This window comes from Peromyscus californicus, unplaced genomic scaffold, assembly GCF_007827085.1.
Source record: "Peromyscus californicus insignis strain IS unplaced genomic scaffold, ASM782708v3 Scaffold_18__1_contigs__length_77618521, whole genome shotgun sequence".
Classification (NCBI taxonomy): Eukaryota; Metazoa; Chordata; class Mammalia; order Rodentia; family Cricetidae; genus Peromyscus; species Peromyscus californicus.
The window spans coordinates 30,646,058-30,661,151 of NW_026294480.1; the positions used below are offsets into that span (position 1 = coordinate 30,646,058).

A 15,094-nucleotide genomic window follows, 5' to 3' on the forward strand; every position below is an offset into this window, starting at 1 on the left:
CAGGTATTAGGGTGAATGCTGGAAGATTAGAGAAGCAGAACAAGCCACAGCTGACCTCACCTCGTCAGCTGATCCTGTTTCCTTAAACTGGAAGCCTCTGTGCTCTCATCTGAATGGGTCTCAGCTGAACTGCTGCTCAAAAGCCTAAAAACTTAACCAGGTTAGTTCCTGGGCCTCACACCTTATATACTTTTCTGCTTCCTGCCGTCACTTCCTGAGATTAAAGCCGGGAGTCACCATGCCTGGCTGTTTCCAGTGTGACTTTGAACTCACCGAGATCCAGACAGATCTCTGCCTCTGGAATGCTAGGATTAAAGGCGTGTGCTAACACTGCCTAAACCTATGTTTAATGTTATGACTGTTCTGTTCTCTGACCCCCAGATAAGTTTATTGGGGTGCACAATATATCAACCATAGTTCTCAACCTTCCTTATGCTGCGACCCTTTAATACAGTTCCTCATGTAGTGGTGACCCCAACTATAAAACTATTTTGTTGATACTTCATAACCATAATTTGGATCCTGTTGTGAATCATAATGTAAATGCCTGATATGCAGGGTATCTGATATGTGATCCCCGAGAGGGTTGCGAACCCACAGATTGGGAACCACTGGTCTAGATTGTTCAAGTAGAACTTCTAATTTTGGGTACTTTTCTTGTTTGATTACTGACAGGAGGAAGTGATTGGAGATCTGAAGCCAGGCACTGAATACCGAGTGAGCATAGCTGCTTACAGCCAGACTGGCAAAGGGAGACTTAGCTTTCCTCGGCATGTGACCACTTTGTCTCAAGGTAAAAATAGGCTCAAATCCATTAATAATGGGAAGGGGCTTCCATTTACTTATGCATTCATTCAGCCAACAGCACATGCCAGATACGGTCTTGGGCTCTGAGAGACCAGTGGTGACCATAGTAAGCATGCCTCTGCTCTCTCAGACCTCAGCAGGATCAGGCAAGACATTGGCTGATTAGCATATAGTAACAGATTGCTGAATGTGATACCCACAAGCTGCAGGGATGTACCACATAGGGATGCAGGAAGAATGTACCACATAGGGATGCAGGAAGAACTCACTGAAAAAATAGAGAGTGAGACTAACAGGTGAGTAGGATCAAGACAGGAAGAAGAGAGAGGAGAAAGACCCAGCAAATGTTCATCCATGTGGTACAGAGATGGGCACTGGAATACAATGCTGGGTCCACTGCGGATGCTGTTCACACTGTGCTTGCTCTCTGTCGGGAAGTGACATTAATCTATCTCCACACTGTATTACAAGAAGGGCTTAAAGTGGTGGAAAAGTCCTCCAGGCCTAAACAATAGTGTGCATAAAACTTGAAGGTATGTAAGTCCGGACATGTAGACAGTAGTACATACCAGGTGATGGGATCCTTTTTACATATGAGGGCATACCCCACATGTCCTACCACTAGTTGTCAGTACATATACAAAGCACATGCACACACACACACACACACACACACACACACACACACACACACACTTGTTGAAATGTTGGAAAATAAGTGGCAGCAGTAATGATGGGTATTCAGTTTCCTTGGGGGTAAGTACCAATTACAACATGGAGACAGATCAACGATGATGGCAGAAGATTCTCGGGTACACATCATGTGTCTCAGGGACAGTGGTTTGCCAGCCAGAGGTTCTGGGAGGAGACATGAAGACAGGAATTCGGTGAGTGTATGTTATATAGTTAAAGCTTCTGTGTTTTTTTATTATTTGGCTTGGGTTTTGAGGCCATACCGAATAAATACGTTCCAGTAGTAGAATGTACACCTGTTTTTGATGTATCCAACCTCTCCATCGGTGGAGACCACCAGCCAAGTCTAGCTGTATTTGTCATCCTGCCTAGATTCCTGCTTGCCCCCTGAAGCACCCCACCAGCCACATGTCCTTGTGGTTTCTGATTCTGAAGTGGCCCTCTCTTGGAAACCTGGAGAGAATGAAGGAAGTGCCCCAATTCAGTTCTACTCTGTGGAGTTCATCAGGTAAGTCACAGGTCAAACCACAGAGACTGCAGCTACTCCCCATATGATGCTATGCAGGGCAAAGATCATCACTTAACTCCAGCCAATGTGTGTTGAAGGTGGTACAAAGTCTTAGCGGGCCATGTTCGCAAGTGGGTCAACATATATCCCTGAATATCTTTGATGAGTAGTCATTGGTGACACTCTCCCCTCTACCTCATTTCTTTTGTAGCCACTGTTCTGAGCTCTGGAGGTTCTGTATGCACTGCTACCAACAAGCTGGCCCATATTTCAGGCTTGAAACTTGCCCTTCTGACTTTAAAGTATTGTATTTGAGTAAATATTTGATGGTTTTTCTCAGAGGGAGAGGGAAGAAATCTTTACATACAAACACCATGTACTGTGCCTTCCAGATCCAAATTACCTTGGGACAAGTTTCTGAGTTTGAGTTCAACTTTCTTCTCTCCTAGTTACATCTTAAGTTTTTGTTATTCAGTTTGATGGAATGCAGACATTCATATAGAACTCATGATTGCCAATGCTGCTTGCTGCACAACTTTATTTATTTCTTTCTTTAAAGAAGAAAAGGTGAACAAAAGGAATTCCCAATGCAAGGTCTTCGGCCTGAATTTGGGTCTCCATTTGACTCTGGGTAGAAGCTGGGTGAATGGCATCAGTCTGCCCTCCATTAAAGATGAGGAGGCTCCTCTGAGGCCTGGATGTTGTGGATTCAGAAAGAGACTCGGAAAGACCTTATTCCTCGGGCTTTCTGAACCTGGGGCAAAGGGTCCTGTCAAGATCTGATGAGTTGATTTTTTTGTCCTGACCTCCCAGTTTATTCCTGGGCTGTGGGAAACAGACATTTGTGTCTTCAGACAGGGCTTGCTGAATTCTAAGTGGCAGAAACTTGAAAAGATTGAAGCAATAACGTATCGGCTTCTGTGATTGTCAAGTCCAGTGGCAAGTCTGAATTCAGTGAGCACTAGATTCTTGCCACCTAGGCAGTCTGTGCTTCCATCTCTCTGCTTCATTGATTCATTTCTCAGCAGGCTTTCCCACACCCTTAAGTGTTGTGGTCATCAAGCTTAGCAAGAGAGTATGGATTTCTTCTTGGACCCAGCAGAATTTTGATGTGCATTCTGGTTAGCCAAGTCTAGATCCTTTTCCATTTTCCTAGCTCATCACAGTGGCCAGGGTGGAGAGAAATTATGGACTAATCAAGCACCGGCCATATTGTAAGGACTGAAAGCATCCATAGGTGAGGGGTTTCAGACCTGGGGTGTATAGGCTAAGTGTTCAAGAGAGGGTAATCCTCAAAGGGGAACTGTAGAACAGCTCTTGGGAAGTGGCAAATGGATGATAGGAAAACCTGGAAGGAAAGAAGGGGAAGGAAATAAGGAAAAGAGGGAGTAAATAAGGAAGGAAGAGAGGGAAGAAGGAAAAAGGTAATGAAAGGGGAGAAGGAAGAAGGGAGGAGGGAGGAGGAGAGACACTATGGTAAAGATCAGACCAAGGCTCCTCCCTGAGGGTAGCACATAATCCTGCCTCTCAACATACCTGGTGGGCAAAGCCTGGTGTGTGCCTAGAATAGAAACGATTCTGATCCTGGTTCTAATGCAAGCTAACTGAGCAACAGTTGGAGTTCTCAGACTCCAGTTTTCTCATCTAAATAGCCCAGGGGGGAATTTAACACATGATTTAATTCCACAAGTAAATTAGACAACACCAACAGAACAAAATGCATTCCTTTAAACTTTGAGAAATGCAAATTTTTTATCATCACCTAGCAGATCATCTGTGTAATCCCCAGCAGGGTGGTAGCTCTCATTTACTGTTAGTTTTGCACTCAAACATATATTTTTCCAACTCAATCTGTGTCTGATATGTTGATAAAAGGTGAAGATAGCAGTTTCCTAGTCTTGCATGCACATTGGAAGTGGAAAATGAAAATATTTGTCTTCAGAACCAGAAGATCCAGGAGAGAAAATTGGGTCCCTTAACTCTCCTGTCGCCATGTGGCCCTAGACATGGCTCTTCCCTCCTGAGCCTCCAACACCTCTCAGAGTTGACAGTTCCCCCAAAGCATAGCTTGAGACGAGGATTTGGGTATAAGGAATTTACTTCAAGGCCGTAATGAGAGTGGAGACTCTGAGACATGGAGAGGAGACCATAAGAATGTGTCACTAAAAGTAATGGAACCTTTTCTGGAACCTTGACTCTTCCAGAAATATTACATGTTGTATGGTTCCAGGGAAGATTTGAACACTGGTAGCCATTGGGTTGAAACACTAGCTGTAACCCGGAGCAAGCTGGGTAACCCTGTGAGTTTGACTTTCTTTAGCCAGAAAATACAGATGATCGGAGGAGGAAAAGACAAAAGATGTCTCTTAACACTTAGAAGCAAGGTCCACAGAGGACTTTTTAGGTTTTCACCCTGAGCCACTTAGAACTGATTACATTACCAGCCATTTGACTTGAAGGAGCTAATGTAAAAAGCACTAGAGAAATGTGGCTAAAGGAACCTTTCGTCACTAGTATCAGAGCCAACATCCTACCTCACCAACTGCAGACATAAGAACCAGAAAGACCCAGGTTGGATCTGCGTATGCTCACCCTACCCACGGCCATCCCCTTTGACCCTCTGTCACTGTCCAGCCACCATTGGAAGATATTTACTGCTGTTGTTTTCTAACCACACAATGGTTAGAAGGAGCCTGTGAGACGGCTCAGGGGACACAGGAGCTTGCAGCCGACCTTGATTCCAGAACCCATGTGATGGAAGGAGAGGACTGACTCCAGCAAGTTATCGTGACTCCACATGTGGGCTACCATGAGAGCATGCTCATGTGTACGAGCACGTGTGCAAGCGAGCACACACACACACATACATGCATGTACACACACACATACATGCGTGCACACACACACATGCATGCATGCATACACACATACATGCATGCACACATACACACATACATGCATGCACACACACACACACATACACGCATGCACACACTAAATAAAAAAATAAAATAAGGCTATCAGTTCAGTGTATGGTAAAGCTTCATATTGTCTCAGTATTTGCGACTCACCTGAAGGCTCTGACCGAAGCTTCGTCCCAGGTGGAGTCAAACGTGAGATTTAGCCGTCTTCATAAATAGATGAACCACCAAATTTCTTCTCAGAACTTTACTCATGCCCAGAATTTACAGCAATAACCGGAGGAAAGACTGCAATATTTAAGAGGAATGTGGCCCTGTGTTGGTTTCTCTAGCCCTCAAATGTCAGTATTGAAAACATTTGAGAATTCTGTTATTCTCTGTTATTTTGTTGTTTCTTACCAGCTGAGTAAATCACTGTTTCTGAACTACATACCCAGCCCTAAAGAACTATGCTAATGCAATCAATTTAGAGAGAATGGAAAACAGTGAAAATACGCCCCTCCGCCCTTTGGAGAAAGTATTTAGGAAGTTAGGGTGCCCTCATATAAGCCCTCCTTGACAAAAGGACCATAATTAGCAATAAGAAGGCTGCCTGGCTCGGATGTCAGCTGAGACTCCAAGTTAACAAATGATAGCCTTGTGAAAGCAAGAATTCCTTTTATTACTTTACTTTCAAGATTGAAAATCTCAGAAGCACCTTGCAGACTGGCACAAGGTCCTAGAAATTCTGTTAGCCATTAAGGCCTCAGGCTTAGATGAAGGGGCTAAATGTTTTTGCAGAAATCATACTCCAGGTAATACAGACACATTCCCTTCAAACTTCAATTTTCCCTTCTGTGATGGTTCCTAGTGAAATCCAGGTCGGGGTGGCGGGAGTTGATATAAATTGAATTCTGATGTAGCAGCTTTGGGAGCCATTTGTAAACCGCAAATGAAAAAGTATGCTCTCTTCTCCTCTGGCCCACCTAGACCAAACTGCCAGTCAAGTTCATCACTGCCCCATTCCACCCATCTGTTCGTCATTTGATTACTTTAGACCAATATGTAAATAAAGAGCAGCCAGAGAGCTGAAGGTCAAACAGATTTTTTTTAATGTGATGAGTTAATGGTTTGGACTTAACACCACAGTTCATTTGGTGGGGGGGAGAGCAAAATTTGCACAAAACTAGCCTCTGAAACTGACGGTGGAAGCCCCATTGAGTGCATGGGGCTTTCTCTCACTCCTGTCCTGTCGACCCCAACTGATCGATGGGATTGCATCTCTTCCCTCAGAGCCACGTGCTTCTCTTGCAGTCTGCAGGGCTCCAAAGGGCCTCTTAGAATTCAAGGGGTCTCTGTACTTGGCTGGAAGATAACTATATTCTCCCTTTCGGCAAGTGAAACTCAGCACTGTCTTCATAAATCAATGACGATCCCAAACCCCAGTGGCACAAGCAGTTCCTGGGACTTTCGTCCCCATTGGACTGGTCTTTTCTTATCTCATTACAATTGTTACACATATCTCAAAATAGCAGTTATGTTTATTACTACACTAAAATTATTACAGTGACTGAAATTCATTACTGGGTTCTCTTACTTAACATATGAGAATACCATACTTATTACTTAGATTATTGCTGTCAACATACTGATTGCAGTCTTATGTTTAGATGTGTGTACATAAAAACCATTCTCAGCCGGGCGGTGGTGGCGCACGCCTTTAATCCCAGCACTCGGGAGGCAGAGCCAGGCGGATCTCTGTGAGTTCGAGGCCAGCCTGGTCTCCAAAGCGAGTTCCAGGAAAGGCACAAAGCTACACAGAGAAACCCTGTCTCGAAAAACCCAAAAAAAAAAAAAAAAAAAAACATTCTCAGAAAGGGTACATGGGTTTTGTCAGATAGTCACAGTGGCATAAAAAGGTTAAAGATGGCCAGGGCAAGCCTTTTCTTGAGGGACCAGACAGCATTTTTGCTCCACCAGCAATATGAGGTCTGTCCCAACTACTCTGATATACCACTGTCATAGCAAAGCAGCTGTGGACTTTAGGACCTCGGAAATGTGTTCCCATAAAGGTTGACATCTGAATTTTCTTAACCATTGGCTTAGAGTATCCTGTTATTCCTGACATACTTTAATTTCCTCAAGCACCCCTGTTAAGAGCCTAATGTGGAAACATCTATTCATACAAGCTTGTGTTGTTAACTTAAGTGTCCAAATCATGGGCAAGAGATTTAGCGGTGACTAAGCTGTGACCCAAGCTTTTGGACAGTGTCGTGAGGGATGTAGACGAGCATAGTCCAGAATGGTGAGTGACATGGCAGGGGTAGAGACACAGGCTTTGGGGAATGGGTGCTCGGCAACTGAACTTATATTTAATTTTGAAAGTTTTAATTGACACATCAAAGTTGCACCTGTTTGTGGGTGACCCAGTTTTGAAGGCGTCTGGGCAGGCCTCTTCCAGTAGCTAGGAAGGACACAGCAGAGATAACTTCAGAAGCGGAGGGAGGAAGCAATATGAAAGACTTAGGCTAGAGGAAGCCACTTAAGCAATGGCTTGGAGGCAAGGCGAAAATGTTCTCGGAATTGCTTAGAAAGCCCGGAGCTATGCGTGGTGAGGGGGGAGTAAGCGTGGGTCAGAACAAGAAAGGCATTAAGAGAGAGTTCGCTTTTTATCCTGAAGGGGAAAAGGGACCACAGAAAGTTTTAAGGAGGAAAGTGATTTCAGTATTTGCATTTTTGAAAGACCATGCTGACTTCTCAAGGAACATCGAGACAAACAGTACAAAGTCCCAATGATCCGTGAGCTTGCAGCCTAGAAGGAAAGACAGAAAATTTAAAGAAACTATATCTGAAGATGATAATCAATGTACCAGCCGCATTGGGTTCCAGGCACCAGGAGATGTCAGAGACACCCATGCCACCAGCACGTGAGCTGTTGCTCATGAAGAATAAACCAGGAGCCGGAGATACTCTTAAGCTATCAGTGAATCCAACATCCTTCAGCAAATGTTAAATGTTAAATCGGGGAATCGTCACAGGTTTGAAAGAGGCCCCACATTATCTGGTAGCACTATGCACTTGGTCCACTCCATCTCTCCAGCCAGAGGGCAGCCTCCACTCTCCAGGCCATTGCACATGTGTTACCATGTCCCCTGGAGGGTGGCTTTCTGCTCCAACAAATTCTACCCTCAAAAAACGTTTTCCTCCTGTGATGTAACCACCTTGAGTTAGTTTCCTTGTTCACGTCTGTAAGATGTGTAAGCTTCACCTTCACCTCAGCTTCAAGGACACCAGTTTTCAAACTGTAAGAGATGATGGATTTGAAGGTATTTGAACTAACCGGGGAGATCCTGCCCGACCATTTTTCAAAAAGAGGACACAATAGAATAGAAAAGAAAATATGAGAGGATGTCACATAGGGCATATACAGGGTTTGTGAAACATGTTTCAGTTGTGTGTGTGTGTGTGTGTGTGTGTGTGTGTGTGTGTGTGTGTGTGTGTGTGTGTGTGTTGTTTATAGGGTCACAGAACCCAGTGTGTATTTTTCTGTGGGTCATGGAAAAAGCATTGCTCTGAATCAATATAGATTAAGGTCAGAGGCAGTAAAGTAAGTCCAGCTGCCTACCCTGTTCTGGAAGTCACTTACCACTTCAGCTTCCGTGACTGATGGCCACATTCCTCCGCTTCTGTACAGCCGTTGCTGCCAAGGCCATCCCTCCCAAGGCATATACCTTTATTCCTAACCGTTCCTAATTGACACCAAAAGGTTTTCCTTCGAATGAACTACCATTGATGTCTGTAAGAAGCCATTGGACATCCCATTCCCACGTGGAAAACCCAGAAGTGTTTACACCATCATCACAGGATGATTGATTCCTATGCTCATTACATCCTGTGCATTTAAGCCAAGCAGTACCCACCCTTTGAACTCTGCCTCTAGTGGTCAAAGACTGCAAAGTAATAAACATAGAATAAACCACTTCCTGCTGGAAGCAGTGGTCCTTTTCCATAGCAGATGACCCTCAGAGTTCATAGTGACCACTTTGAAAGTCGAAATTAGTGCCTTTCCTGCTGTAGGTTTTCACTCTGCAGTTTCCCCCTTAAGTCTATTGAATTGACTTGCTTAAGAAACTAACATGAGGTTGTTGTTGGTGTCCTCTTAAATTGCGCTTGAGTTGGTTTTACCTTTGCATTTCTATACACTGAGATAATTTTGAATTCTGTCACACATCTTATGGAGGGTGTCTTGGTTAGGGTTACTATTGCTGTGATGAAACACCATGACCAAAGCAACTTGGGGAGGAAATAGTTTATTTTGCTCATGGTTCCATATAACAACCCATCATCAAAGGAAGTCAGAACAGGAACTCAAGCAGGACAGGAACCTGGAGGCAGGAGCTGATGCAGAGGCCATGGAGGAGTGCTGCTTACTGGCTTGCTCCTCATGACTTGCTCAGCCTGCTTTCTTATAGAACCCAGGACCACCCAGCCCAGGGATGGCACCACCCACAATGGACTGGGTCCTCCTCCATCAATCACTAATTAAGAAAATGCCCTAAAGGCTTGCCCACTGCCTGATCTTAAGAGGATGTGTTCTCATTTGAGGCTCCCTTCTCAACTGAGTCCTGATGGTGCCAGCTTGTGTCAAGTTGACATAAAAGTAGCCACTACAGACAGTCTGTGTCCCAAGTAAATATCGATATTTCTTTTTTGTTTTTTTTTTTTTTTTTTGGTTTTTCGAGACAGGGTTTCTCTGTGTAGCTTTGTGCCTTTTCTTGGAACTCACTTGGTAGCCCAGGCTGGCCTCGAACTCACAGAGATCCGCCTGGCTCTGCCTCCCGAGTGCTGGGATTAAAGGCATGCGCCACCACCGCCCGGCTAAATATCGATATTTCTTAAAATTCTTTGGCTTGTTTTAAATATGACTCTTTCTTCTTTTGAATTCCAGCTACTAAGATCTTTGTTAATGTTTTTTAACTTGGCCGTGTAAAGTTATTCCTTCTTTTTACCCCCGAGGATCCCTCCGGCCACCACCTACTTTGTCTTCTTCTTAACCACTTGGATGTTCTCAGAAACCACTTCCCACATCCTCTTTTGCCCATCTACCCATCCAAACTTCTCTAAGACACGTGGGTGTTCCAGGCAGGCTAATAATTTAGAAACCTATTAAAATAACCATCACTTAGTATTTTCAATATATTTATTTACAGGCAGAACATCTAAAATTTTGATTATCTTTTTCTCATTTTCTCACAAGACCTTTCCAAGGTGTTTGCAGTCCAGTTTTATGTTGTGTTGGTATGATTTCCATCCTGCAAAGGTCCTTGAAGAAGTGTGTGTGTGTGTGTGTGTGTGTGTGTGTGTGTGTGTGTGTGTGTAGGGGGTGGGTGGGTGTGCACACTCATGTGCACATGTGTGGGTGCTTGCACTAATACACAAGCACCTGCATCTCTTGGGCATACGTTGGTTTATATGGACACACTCAACATATTAGCTAATTTTCTCAATTCTGTTGAAAAACAGCACTCAGCACCTCCTAAGGGAAGGAAATGTATTGTGTCTCACAGTTTGAGGGTATCGTCCATCATGGGATGGAAGGCATGGACATGACAGCCTCTCTAGCTATGGTGACAGGAACTTGAGGCAGACGGTCCCATGGCATCCACAGGCAGCAAGCACAGGGAGATGAATGTTGTTGCTCCATTTACTTCCTTTTTAGTTAATCTGGGACTTTAGCCTAGGGAATGGTGCCATCTCCATTCATAGTGGCTCTTTTGACCTCAACTACACTTTTCTAGAAATATACTCACAGACAATACCTCTTAGGTAATTCAAAATTCTGTCAGGGTCATAATAGAAGTTAACAACGACATTCACCCATTTGCTTTCTTAGAAGTCTTCACTGAATAGCATTGAGATTGTTGGTGAGATCTTGATTTTTAAAAGCCAGTTCAAATTAGGACTCATATTTTAATATGATGCTAATACCTTGAACAATCTTCTAAAAGATAAATCTGGTAAATGTGCATCAATTAACCACATTGTTAATGCAAAACTATGGTAGTTCCTTTGCATGTGGGTCCCCTGACTGGGTTGCTGTCTTGAAATTCCTCTGTATCTCAGAGATCTCATCTGTACTAGTAGTTTCTTCAAGAAAACCAAAAGGTTAAAGTCATTTGCAATGCTGAGTAAAGAATCCTTCTTGAATTTTACAATTTCCCAAATCTTCCTTCTTCCCGTTTCAAAAATAATTATTTAGATTTCAGCTTTATCAAATCCTTAAAAAAACAATATAACTGCCACTCATTTTTAAATTTAATGTTTCTGTGCTGTCTATAATATTAATAATTATAATAAACACAAAAGTCCCAAAATGAAGTCAGATGTGGTGGCATATGCCTTTAATTCCCACATTCTGGAGGCTAAGGCAGGTGGATCAACATTCAAGGGGAGCCTGGGCTCCAGACGGGGCCTTTTCTCAAACAAACAAACAAACAAACATGAATAAATCACCAGTGAGTTCTGGGATAAACTCAATGTCCTTTTGATGATCAGGTGCTCAGTTGGTAGGAACAAATGCAAAAAACCTTGATTCTGTATGGAGAAAGATGCCATAGGCTTGCTTACCTATTTATAGTTAATGTTATCCTGCATTGTACCCATCTTTTGTATAGATTAAACTCATATCAGTGACTTATTTATTCTTTGGTAATCCCACTTAGCCACGTGTACTTAGTGCTTAACATGTTACATCACACATATGATGTTATTTGGATTTCTCCATTTCTCCACACACGGATTCTCCATTTCCCTGAACTTGTTCAAATCGAAACACTTTTGTAATTTAATTTTTTTTTTTCAAGACAGGGTTTCTCTGTGTAGTTTTGGTACCTGTTCTGGATCTCGCTCTGTAGACCAGGCTGGCCTCGAACTCACAGAGATCCACCTGGCTCTGCCTCCCGAGTGCTGGGATTAAAGGCATGCGCCACCACTACCCGGCCTTGTAATTTAATTTAAGTTCCTCTTGGTTCTCATGGATTTCCCTCAAGAGTTTATATTGAACTGTTTAGATACAGTTCTTGGGGCCTCGGGAGATGGCGCAGCCATTGAGAGAGCTTACTGTTTAGTTTCCAGCACACACGTCAGTCAGGCAGCTCACAATCACCTGTAACCCTGACTCCAGGAGATCTGATGCCCTCTCCTATCCTCCCTGATACTTACCTATAGGTGGAACACACAAACACACGCACAAATAAAATAAAATAAAATTTCAAGTACAATTCTTAAAATATACTTTGTTTTTGCACTGAGTTCTTGCTGGTTCTTTGAGGTTCTGTCCTGCACTGTTCCCCCAATTACATTATTAGCTCCCCGAGGTGGACTGTCTTTATACTCCCCTAGAAGCCTCCCAGAATATAAGTCCTGTGATGGACCCTGCCAAGGCAGCCACCTGCAGAATTTCATGATGTCAAGAAAATGATTGGTCACTAAGATTTTGATTGGCAATGGGAAAGGTGATGAAAATATTCCAAGGAAAGAAGTAAGAGGAAAATATGGTTCTGCATCTTGAGGCTAATTATACTCTTTCCGTGTTTACAAAAGTAGAATGGTAGATCTGGCTCATAAGCTTTGGGGATCATCATTATCTTTGAGAATATGATTGAAGCTTATTCAAGTTTACTTAGAAAAGTAAAATAAGGGCTCAAATATGAAATCTTGCTTATAATTTCTGAGAATCCTCAAACACTTATCAGAATAGATCCTCACATTGCTGGTGGTAAGCAATTCTTCCCACTAAAGTGAACCACTGTGTGAGTATGTCCTGATTGCTTGAACAGGCTCCTTGAGTAGCCATTGCTGACTCTTGTGTGCCCTACCCACACATCCTTGCCCCATCACTCCAAATGTAAGCCATGGATCTCCTGGCTTCGCCCCTCTGGACCTTGCCCCATGCCACTTCTCAGAAAGCGCTGGAAGTGCGAGCTGAGCCCTGCTGATGGCTGGCCCTCTGCCCCAGAATGGCAGCACAACTTCTCAGTCAGCTTCTCCTACTCGGGCCTTTTCGTTGTCGGGGAAAGTGCCAGGATGGTGTTGCTGTGGTGACTTGACTGCCAACCTTGTAGTTAGGATGAAATTCCCTCCAGGGGAAGAAGATGAAGCTATTGTTGGGGATGGTTGAAGACAATACCCCTGCCAGGCTATCTCTCACAACCTCACCTTTGTACTTTGTGCCTCAAGAGACTCTGGAAACAATGAAGTGGAAAGCCCAGTACAAAGCCAGAGGCGAAGTGTTAAAAGTTTTGAGCTGTTATTCAGTCTCCACCGGCTATACATTATCAAATGAAATGTTAATGATTTCCATCATTTTTGTTGGGAATAGGTTTTTTTTTTGTACATGGAATGAGCAACGGATATAAAATTCTTCCTCCCTCCCCTCCCCTCCCCCTGTAACTTTTGCATGAAGATGAAGATGGCTGCAGATATTTGCAAGTAGCTCTGGGTAAACAACAGCACCCCCAGAGAAGAGATTAGAGTTCTTTCGGCTGGAAATAGCACAAGGGAAGCTTAGCAAACGATAGGAGAGTTTTATCTAAAGCCCACATCTCTCCTGACTCCACTTTTTGGTGTCTCCAGTGGCTTTCCTCTGTGAAGGGATTCTGTGCTAATGTGAATTTGCAAATGTGTTTCCTTCACCCATTCAGCTTTTCTCTTTGATGATAAAATCTTCTTAGAGAGAAGAATTCCACCTTTAGGACAAGACAAGGAAGAACTGAACCCTGCTTCCTCTATCTAGTAGGCGCCCTGTGATGTTTTTTTCTCTGTCCCCAGACCAGACACTGTCAGGAGTTACAGCTCATAGCCACTTCCTGGGGTAAGCCTGAGGAAGTCTCTGTTTCCTGGACTAGTAAATCTCACTAGTGGAAAACTAGGCAAACACATATTTAAGAAGTGGAGTCCATCCAGACTTCTCCTTTTACTTCTTTTTTTTTTAATTTATTTATTTTTATGTGCACTTGTGTTTTGGTGCCCATATGTCTGTGTGAAGGTGTCAGATCCCCTGGAACTGGTGTGACAGACAGTTGTGATCCACCATGTGGGCGCTGGGCCTTGAACCCGGGTCCTCTGGAAGAGCAGCCAGTGCTCTTCATCTCTAAACCATTTCCTGATGCCTTCTTCACAAACAGCAAGCACAACATGTTTTATTTCTGGCTACTCCTCAAATACCTGTGAGTAGGGGGCATTTAACACCAGAGAGGGTCAGGGAGGTCTAACGCCTGAAGGTCTAATGATTGCTCTCTGCCCACCATCACCACGGTTTTTAATCCAGCATCAAGGATTTGAATCTAACCTCATCTCTTCAACCCAAAGTGGCCTCAGCAGTTCTCAGCCGTGACTTTGTCAAGTTCCTTGCTGTGTCAGAGCTTCAGTTTCTCTTCTGTATTATAAACAGAAACAAAACATGGCGATGTTAGCGTTAGTGCTTACTGCAGAGGGTAGTTGTCGGTGAGTGAAGGCATCAGGACAGTGTTGGGTTCTTTGATTGGCAGCCATTAACACAAACCCTCCAGTTAGGCCCCCAGCGAGGCACTGTCTTTCCAGCTTTCACTTTGCCTTTCTTCCTGCCTACAATGTTCTTCCTCCCCTCTAGCTAGAACATCCAAATAGAGCTACGCTGTCCAAAAGAGATGTGGCACAGCCCTCTATGAAGTTTATGTTTTAACTGTGGCATCATGGAGGTAAAAAGAGACAAAATTTTAAAAAAAAAATTTAAGATGTATTTATTTTATTATTTTATGTGTATGAATGTTTTGCCCACATGCACGTGTGTGTACCATTTGGGTGCCTGACATCCCCTGGGACTGGAATTACATACAGGTGGTTTTGCGCTGTGACCTGGACATGGGATTCGAACCCAGGCCATTTGCAAGAACAAGTGCTCTTAACTACCAAACCAACTCTGCAGCCCATGTAAAATGAATTTTAATAAAAACATTTTAATTTGTTATATCCAAAATATTATCATTTCAATATGAAGATAAAATAAATGTTATATTTACAAAAGAGACAATTTTCATGTTTTTAAAAAAGGCTGTGTGCATTTTGTACTTAAAGTACATCTTAATTCACGCTGGCTGTTTCAAGGGCTCACTGACCCCATGGGTTAGCAGTAAGCAAGCAACTATGT

General features: G+C 43.4%; 1 protein-coding gene across 3 annotated transcripts in view; it reads left to right on the top strand.

Moving 5' to 3' along the window:
- Egflam (EGF like, fibronectin type III and laminin G domains) overlaps positions 1-15,094 on the top strand; it is a 175,331-nt gene that overhangs the window by 78,961 nt on the left and 81,276 nt on the right. For 2 of the 3 annotated variants that reach the window (XM_052743187.1, XM_052743188.1), the window contains exons 4-5: positions 676-793; positions 1,873-2,008. In XM_052743187.1, coding sequence (XP_052599147.1) covers positions 676-793; positions 1,873-2,008 — 254 coding nt within the window. Of the gene's footprint in view, positions 1-675; positions 794-1,872; positions 2,009-15,094 lie in introns of those variants that run through there. The other variant, XM_052743190.1, reaches the window with a different exon arrangement.